The sequence below is a fragment of the Micropterus salmoides genome, unplaced genomic scaffold, assembly GCF_014851395.1.
Source record: "Micropterus salmoides isolate LMB-PRFRI ecotype aquatic unplaced genomic scaffold, ASM1485139v1 Ms_hic_scaffold_1, whole genome shotgun sequence".
NCBI lineage: Eukaryota > Metazoa > Chordata > Actinopteri > Centrarchiformes > Centrarchidae > Micropterus > Micropterus salmoides.
The window spans coordinates 29,585,517-29,594,591 of NW_024040040.1; the positions used below are offsets into that span (position 1 = coordinate 29,585,517).

The 9,075-nt window shown below is 42.9% G+C and overlaps 1 protein-coding gene across 1 annotated transcript in view; it reads right to left on the bottom strand.

Annotated features, from left to right (window-relative positions):
- Window positions 1–5,939, bottom strand: part of arhgef4 (Rho guanine nucleotide exchange factor (GEF) 4) — a 182,463-nt gene extending 176,524 nt beyond the window's left edge. Inside the window, exon 1 of the mRNA XM_038723510.1 lies at window positions 5,817–5,939. Coding sequence (XP_038579438.1) covers window positions 5,817–5,825 — 9 coding nt within the window. The 5' untranslated portion in view covers window positions 5,826–5,939. The remainder of the gene's footprint in view (window positions 1–5,816) is intronic.
- Window positions 5,940–9,075: the final 3,136 nt, after the last annotated feature.

A 9,075-nucleotide genomic window follows, 5' to 3' on the forward strand; every position in this document is an offset into this window, starting at 1 on the left:
TATTGAAAACCACATTTACTTGGCACTGTTGGGGATTCTTGATTTGCTATTAGGGCAGACCAGATTATTATGAAATGAATTTGAATGTAGCAGATTCGTCAACTAAACGTTCATTCTGTGAACTCCACTCCAGCATAGTATAACAAAAAATAGGTTTAAAGATCAGTATTGCTGTTTACGCCAAACTCCTTCCCTACCTTTGTTAAGTAACTTAAAAACAATATATAATATATATTGTGTCACAGTCCAGCAGTCCTTTGTCCATGTTTCCCTGTGTTCTCTATTGTTTTCCTTGTCCTTATGTTACTGTCAGCTTTTGTCTGTTTGTTTCCCATGCTAAGGTGTTCAGAGAGGTTTGGCTACCTTTTCCCCGGCCACCTCTGAGTTTCTTAGTGTTTATTCTCTCATTGTAATTTTTCCTCCGGAACTAATCTAAGGGTTTTTCCCTACTTGCTCAGCTACATTGGTTTACCGGTTACCATCTCCATAATATACTCTTTCTGGAACTCTGAACAGTACCTGTCTACAGCTGTGCTTATGGGTCTAGCATTTCAGTATTTCATAACATAATGACATATCAGACAATGTTTGCCTCTTTTTTTGTGAAAATTAGTGATTCACAACATTTGTTGTGCTGTGTTTGACTGACTGAAGTTGCAAAAAGACACAAAAAGAAATACATGTACGCATTTCACACCTCGACCGGTTGAGTTGAGAGGGAAAGAGAGAGGTGGAGAGGGGAGAGAGAGAAGGTGTGGCTTGTTGAGCAGGTAGGGTAGGTGGCTCGCCATCATAGATTGATAGAGTTCTGGCACATAACATGCATTAATGGGATGAGAATGCATAAAGAGAGGGTGAGAAGAGGACAGAGGAGCTCAGTGCATCTTGGAAGTCTCCTGGAAGTCTTGGCCTATAATAGTGTAACAAAGAAAGGGATGGTTCAGGACTCACCTGAGCCAGCCCTAACTGTAAGCTTTATCAAAGAGGAAAGTCTTAAGTCTACTCTTATGTGTGAAGATGGTATCTCCCGATCCCAAACTGGGACCTGACTCTACAGGAGAGAGGGAGTATAAACACACTGTATCATTGCTTTTATTGTAATGCACATGAGAGGAGGTGGTTAGCATTAATATGATGAAAACTCACATAATACATTATTATTAGTATTATTATTGTTATAGAGAAAGAGAGAGAGAGAAATAGAGAGAGAGATACATGCGGTAAATTTATCACTGCTTTTCATGGTTGGCTCCTTAACCCTAGGCTTCAAGACACTCCAGTCCTACCAAATGTTTATGCATCCAATTGCTATAATATTATAAAGTTTATTTTAATTCCACTGGTTCAAATTAATTTTACTTCATCTATTACTTTACTCTTTGTTTTAGTTCAGTTTAGTTTTCTGAGCTACTGCCCATTAGAAGTTTATTTTTTAGTGTTCCTGACGTTTATTTTGAAATTTGTGCCATTGCTGCCACTCTTCCTGTACTCTGCTGACTTCTGGGACCACAGCAGTTGTACAGTGCTGTTCAACATGGTGTCATGCATCATTGTCACAGTGAAAGTCACAAAACTCATTAAATTTGCCTCGCCACTGAACATTTTCTGTTAAAAACATGATCTGCTCTATATACACAGTCGTCAGCAGCCGATGAATATGGCAATAGCCCCTAAATGCACCACTCTCTGATGTTAATTTCCAAGCTTCTCTTGTTGATTGTCATTTGGGTGACTCTGTGTTCAGTCATCTTTGAACTTATCTTAGACAGTTGAGATGCATAGTGAGATCTCTTAGTCCTTCAAGTGCAGAATCCCGAAGGCACTCTGCATTTTCATCAGTCCGTTAATCTACGTACCTATACATTTAAATGCATGTTGTGATATTTGTTTGCATGCCTCAGATGGAGGGAAAAATGCAGAGGAAGTCTGACTCTGTGGTCAGACTGGTACTGGTTGGATTCAATTATCATAGACGCCACTGAAAAAAGGGACATGGGAAGATGGGGCCAGGGAAGAGTCCAAGCATGTGTAACTCAGCATTAACTCACTGGCTTCTGGCTCTGGCTTCACCTTTTAACATTTGGTCCTCTCTAAATGGAAGCACTGGTCCAGAATTAGTGGTCAGTCTCTAGAGGGAAGCAGAGGAGCCAAGTACTGCTCAGCTGGGAAACTACCCACACACACATATGAGGACACAAAACACACAGTGACTCAGTCTCATTCACCTAAGCTGGCTCATTTCCTGTAATATGTCCGCAGCTGTTTTCAGGTACTTCAACAGGTTTCTCAACAACTCAATCTTCTACAAATTATATCCATATACCATGTGTCTACATTAGCTCCTTCTGGGCAAAGATAATGGCAGCCTGAAGTGAAAGAATATATTTAAATAAAATACTAAATAATTCAGGGATCACTTTTAATAGCAACATTCAGTACAAATACAGGAAATAGTGTGACATTAATACAATGTAGTCAAGAGAGTGTGGAGGTCAGAGTGGTGGGCGGGCAACTAAAACACCGTCATAATGCCAAAAACAAAGCAAATCAAAAATGCCCTCCACTAAAAACAAGTTCTTACAGATATGCTACACTGTGGCTGCCAAATAGAAATACAGAAAACTGAAGAGAAATCCATTAATTTATCTATTTTTTAATCATTTTGTCTTTAATCTATCCATCTTAAGATTTTCCTGAAATGTAATCAGAAATACAAAATATATTTTATATATATATGATATAATAATTCTGAGAAAACTCAATACAGTTCACTAGGGATAAACTTTTTATCCAAAGCACTTTACAAAATGTCTACTGTACTAAATGTCTAAATGAATTCAGATCAAATAAAGGTTTCACAAATCTAAAAGTGGGTTTCAAACAGCATTAAGGCTTTAACTAGGATGTCTAACACCCTTTCACAACAAGTGGTGCAAAAATGTATTATATTAAGTTTGCTTTAGCTATATATATATACAAACCTTTATTTAAACAAGTCCCGGTCAACATATATAGTCAACCTAGAACAAGTGTACAATTGTCATTAGATAACTGTTTAACCAGGATTGTAAATCTATTGGATAATGAATCCCACAATGCCACAGTAAGTGTCCATGTGCCACACCCCATGCATTAACACCACATCAGACACATAATGCATATTGCATTTTGTCATATGCAAATATGCAAATCATTAAAGCTCTTTAAGTTTGTCCAACATAAACCAGACCACCTGTGCAATTTATTTATATACTAGCTGGGGAAAAAAACCTAGAGGTTGAAGAGATAGTGTTGGGTGGTTTTCTAGTATCAGAATGAACCAGTCTGTTTCTCAGATTGTGATATCATTTAAACATGATTAAGAGAGGTACATAGCTGATATTATTAAAGATAATGTTTTTGACCCTTTCTGCCAGAGGAGAATACTCAGTGGAGAAAATGATCCGCAATTAAGTAGTAGTAGCTCTAGCTTTCTTGATTAACAGGGCAACTATGGCCCTCTGATAGGCCTAAGAAATATATGATGTGGGGCAATCACTATGCCAAGTCATCATATATGGATGCATGGTCAAGACCCCTTGGCATCAGTTTTTAATGCACTGGGAATCCTTTTAGCATCATATTTGAACACTAAAAGTAGGCATAGTAAATAAATATCAGAAAGGTCAGAGTAAAGAGAAGGTTCATCCAGGAGACTGGTGTTTGTTTCCTGTGTGAAACAAAAAGTCAACATTGATTTTTTTAAAACCAGGATTTTTCCCGAAACCTAACCAAGTAGTTTTGGTGCCTAAATATGAAAAGTATCTTTGGTGGATTTAAAAGCACATCTAGGCACTCAACCAGTCGGAAGTCTTTTTCTTTTTAAGTTATCCAACCCATTTCAAAGGCAGAGTCAGTCATCAATTTGGCTGTGTTTTGCTTGGAAAAGTGCCAAGAACCCTGTTTTAACCCTAGCTATCACCACTTACTCAGTCATTGTAGTAAAGAATTATTAAGCAAAGAATGTCTGTAAATTATTCTCCAATAGTTAGGAAGTCAGATGTAAACAAAAAGAGAGATGGGGAAGAACGAAGCTGGGACATTGTAAATCAAATGAGAAGACTACTGCCTTTCTCATAGCCATGGATACAATGAGGGATCATGGGAAATGGGACAGCTGAGTGTTTCCTCGCCATCCATTCTCCTCAGCTTGGCTGGATGTGAAAAGAGACAAATTCCTGAGTATCTCTCTTGTGTCAACTGTGCAACTGTGTATTAAAGCCTGGGCGGCAGCCCGTCACCCCATCACCCTACCAACCACACTCCAGCCTTACCCCTCTGAGAGGAATGTGGCAGCTTTGCCTCTAAAGCCTCTAGAGAGTGGAAAATGGTCACAGTTATTAGAAACTAAGTTTGTCAAATGAATTACTGTGCAGCAAAGAACCATTCGATGGGAATAACCCACAGACAGATTTTAACAATAGCATGTCCTAGACCCAGTTTGGCAGTGGACCCTTGCATGTGCAATAAGTGAATTAGACTGAATCTGACCAAACACTGTGTACCAGCTCTCAATGCTTGACACTTTTCCATACCGGTAGGCACAGACAGTGCCAGTCTGTGCTCAGAAGATCTATTCATTTCATCATATGTGACTGATGCTGACTTGCTCTTCAAGTCTCAGATGGACATGAAACTAGTTGAATCAAGAGGGCAAAACATGAATTACTGTTAGATACATCTGGTTCTCTGATAAAAAGTCAAAAACAAAGCATGTGTACATAAAAACCTACAAGCAAAGGGAAATAAGTCAACTAAGACTCTAACAGAGCCTTTTGATAAGAAACATCCAATCACCAAGTTTACATTTCTGTTGCATGCCGTGCTAACACTTTGTAGAAACCTGATTTTGGGTGAGTTTTTGAAATATTTAACATCTGTTTTGCTGCCAACTATAATACCAAAGTATTTCCACATTAAAGAGAATAGATTCCCCCTAAAAAGTCTGTACTTGATGTTGAAGACATGTGAGGCTAGTCTTGTTTCTAAATCATGAAGCCATGAAAATAAAAACTTTTTAACTTTTGCTCTTTTCTTTAGCAGTGTAATTTGTTTTGGGGGGCGAATCCATACCCTTCATTGTGGACAGTATTTGCTTACCCGTGCTTCAGGAGCACCTGCTTTTCTGTTGCATCACTAGCAGATCCAAGTAATCCAATAATTTCCATGACACTGCTTAGTACCTACTCCTCTGGTTTTTTTATACAGTGACAATGTATTCTGAAGTTGCTACAACTCTAATTCACGCTGCTGACAGGCTTCTTTTCTATAGCAAGAGCGGGTATTGTAGTATATAAAGCCATCCATCACACCAAGCAGAGGAGAATAATATGATTTCACAAAAACCATTAAAGTTGCTAAAACTGACTTATAACTGACTGTTATAACATAAACCTGTGCTGGAGACTCATGTGTTTCTTTGTTGTAGAAGATTGAGAAATTTATTAAAAGAATCCTTTCAAATGGGAATTTACAAGAGCAACTGCAGGATACGTTTCTGGCCTAATTCCAAGGAACCCACATGAGGCAGTCTAAAGTTCAGAGTCTTACTGCTATTCTCATACTTCTGTGACTGTGGCAGAATAAGAAGAGCAGCAGGACATGCTTAGTTTTTATGACACAACAAGACAACAAAAACCAAATGCAGTGGAACTAATGACGCTAGTCCTTACATTACAAACTCCTACTGTTGTCACGTAAAAAGAGTCTGTGGACCAACTCCTTTTCCTGGTCCCTCTCAGCTTTTGTCATATTCACATAGAGAGAAACAGCCTCACCTGTGCCATAGCAGAGCTGAAGAAACATCCTGAGGTTGGCCAGTGCAGGCAAGCAGAAACAGAACTTTCTCTCTCTTCATACAAGCATATGTCTCCCTACAGCAGCCTCGACTCATGTAGTCCAACCACACAAGAGAAGCCAGTGAGAGGGAGGGGTGGAGGGCCAGAGGGAGGGAGGGCTGTTTAGAAACCCAAGCTGTTTGTAAAGCTGTGTTTTTCATTCTGGCTGGCACTTTACTTGCGGTATATGGTGATGTATTACATGCAGATTAGACTGACCTGTCAATACTGGAGTCCTTATAATTACCAAACTTTAGGCATGTACCTTTTTTAATCTGGAACTTTACAAAAGGTTGCAGAGACAAAATAGAAATATGATAAAACACTTCTGAAATTGAGAGCATTATCATATCCTAGAATTCTGGGAAGACCATTGATTCAAGGGCGGAAATTTCATTTCACTTTTGGGGGTGACAATAAACATAAAATCTCTTATGAGCAGTTCCTGAAGGTGCCACCAAAAGTTCTTTTGTACAAACATGGTTTGTTGGAGAGATAAATCCATTAACTTGTAATATTAACTGAGAGTGAGGTGCCCGTTTAGCGGGGTGGGATTCAGGTTACGTGGGTAACAAACGCATCAACAACAATCATGTATGTATCGAGAAAGTGGATCCGATGATTGATCACAGAATGTTTAGTTTTGTGATTTTTTTTTTGTTGGCTTGGCTCTGTTACGGGGTGTGGTGTGTGGACAGAGAGGACCCGAATGCAGCACTCAGAGGGAAGGAGGTTTATTGGGGGGAAAAGGGTGAGAGGGACTGGAGGGGAGGGAGAGGAGGACGTCGGGGAAGTACAGGCACGGGGAACCAAGGAGACAGGGGGCCAGGGAGCCGGGGAACACAGGGGCCGAGGAAGCGAGGAGAGGTGGGGGAACAGGGAGGACGCCGTGAGGGAAGTCCGAAGAGGAGTGGGCCAGTGGATGAGCCCAGCCGAACGGAGGACGAGGGAGAGTGTACCTGGGGAGGGAAACAGACAGAGAGACAAGGCACAGGGTAAGAGTGAAAAAACAAGAAACATGGAAGCCTGAACACAGAAGTGGCACCAGGTATGGAGCAACGACGATCAAGCGAGGATGGTGTGGAGAACCGGGGTTAAAATACAGGCAGTCATGAGGTGATTACTGGCAGGTGTGGCAGGCTGACGAGGTGGCTGATGAGTTGCAGGTGCAGGTAGTTGGCTGGGCTCAGGAGCAGAGGGAGAGAGAGCACACAGGGGAGAAAACACAGGGAGGCAGGCAGAGAACAGAAAACCAAGGAAAAAAAACTGATAAAAAAGGAGAAAAAAACAGGACACTCACCGTCAGCCGGGCTGCCACCACAACAGAGCCCCCTCCTCAATGGACGCCTCCCGGCGGCCTTCCTATTGGACAAGGGGTTTGGCAGACGAACACAGGGGGGAGGAAGTCGTACTGGGGTCCGGCTGATGGGGGTCCAGGGTCCAAAACCAAACAGGGAATTCAGGGAGGGCTTCAGGACAGGGAAGGGTTAGGGGAACGGGCAGGGCTGAACTGAAAACACAGGGCTAGACAGGGTGCCAGAGGGCGGAGCAGAGGGACCAAGGGGGTTTGGGCGGACGTCCCGAGGGCGGACCAGGGGAGCCCGGAGGGTCCGGCGGGCGGCCCGAGGGCTGGGCTAAGGGACGAGATGACCTCTCCAGAGGCCGGGGAGCCGGGCAGGGAGCCGGGCGTGGCGACCTCTCCAGAGGCCAGGGAGCAAGGCTAGGGGCTGGCAGCGCGACAGCAGCGGGGGGAGTCAGGGATGAGGCTGCTGGGCTGAGGGCCTTGGTGCGAGGAACAGGGGTCGGCCAGACCACCGGCGGGGCAGAATCCGGTCCGTCCGCCAACAGAGCAAGGGGGCTAGCAGGCCGGGGATCAGGGCCAGGCCGGGGGCTAGGGGCGCTAGCAGGCCGGGGATCAGGGCCAGGCCGGGGGATAACTGGCCGGGGATCAGGGCGACTGATAAAAAGGAGAAAAAACCAGGACACTCAACGTCAGCCGGGATGCCACCACAACAGGCTCATTAACTAGCTAATGAGCCAGCTTTAAGCAGTGCCAAGTTTGAATCTAACTTAACCAGAGCGCATGCTAGCCACAGTTATTAAACCACCATGCACTGAAATCAAAACATTATAGAGAAATGTTCAAATTTATTGTTCATTAGCTAGCGTTATGCAATGCTAACATTAAACTTGCCATACTGGCAATGTAATGTTAACGTCAAATTAATGCTAGACTTGGCTAGTTACTGTAGCAGAGAGACTGTGGTCAGGGAGAGGAAGGATCTGTGGACACTATTAGAATAAGTGGCTGCACCTGTGCCTGATGAGAACTGGAGAAGCAGACCATGGAGTGTTGAAAGGGAGAGAGCAGAGGTGGGTACGCTGTTCTGGGAAGCGGCACTTTGTGCGAACTGCCAAACCTAGCAGAGCACTCATTGCAAGCGGTGAAGACAGGTAGATGGGCTGTGGGGCCAGGTTTCTGAGTTACGACATAAAGGGTGATGAAGTAGGAGTGTGTTGGTCATTTTTCTCTCATGTAAGACATACAGTATGAAGGCCCCTGCTTGGTCTGCTTGTGTCTTAGCTTTGACAGTAACTGTGCCTACCCATGTTGTCTTTTGATGTACCAAAGGAGCTGATTGCAGTATTCAACCAGGGGTCTCATTTATAAATAGTGCGTACGTACAAAACAGGTATCGTATGCCACTTCCCAAGTGTAACCGTGCTACCCTCTAAACGTGAACTAACACTGTGCTAGGTTCGGAAGGAGCTAAGTGATATAAACTGCACCCATAAAAGGAAGTATCAGGCCAGGTAAGTTGTAACCAGTAACTTTTACTCACATTACTTTGCAAATAACAGTTGAAACACAAATAAAAATGGGCAATTTAAAATAAATGAGTCTTTGGGTTTTGCCTTTTGCAGTCGTTAAAGTCTGTCTGTTTATGATCACTTTCTGTATTAGTCAGTCCACTGTCAGTAGTTCTCTGTTAAAGTGCGTGTCACCAGTTCTGTGACAGTTTCCTTGTTTAAGAGGAAAGTTGGCACTTTTGGATGAAGTGTGTGTACCAGCTCAGGCGACTGATACTTTCCTACCACCAGGGGGAGTGTTCGATGAGTTGGTCTGCGTCTCTTCAAGATCACACTGGGAGGCTCGCCATCGATAGAAAGGGATCTTCCAAGTAGTTCTTGCTCTGTC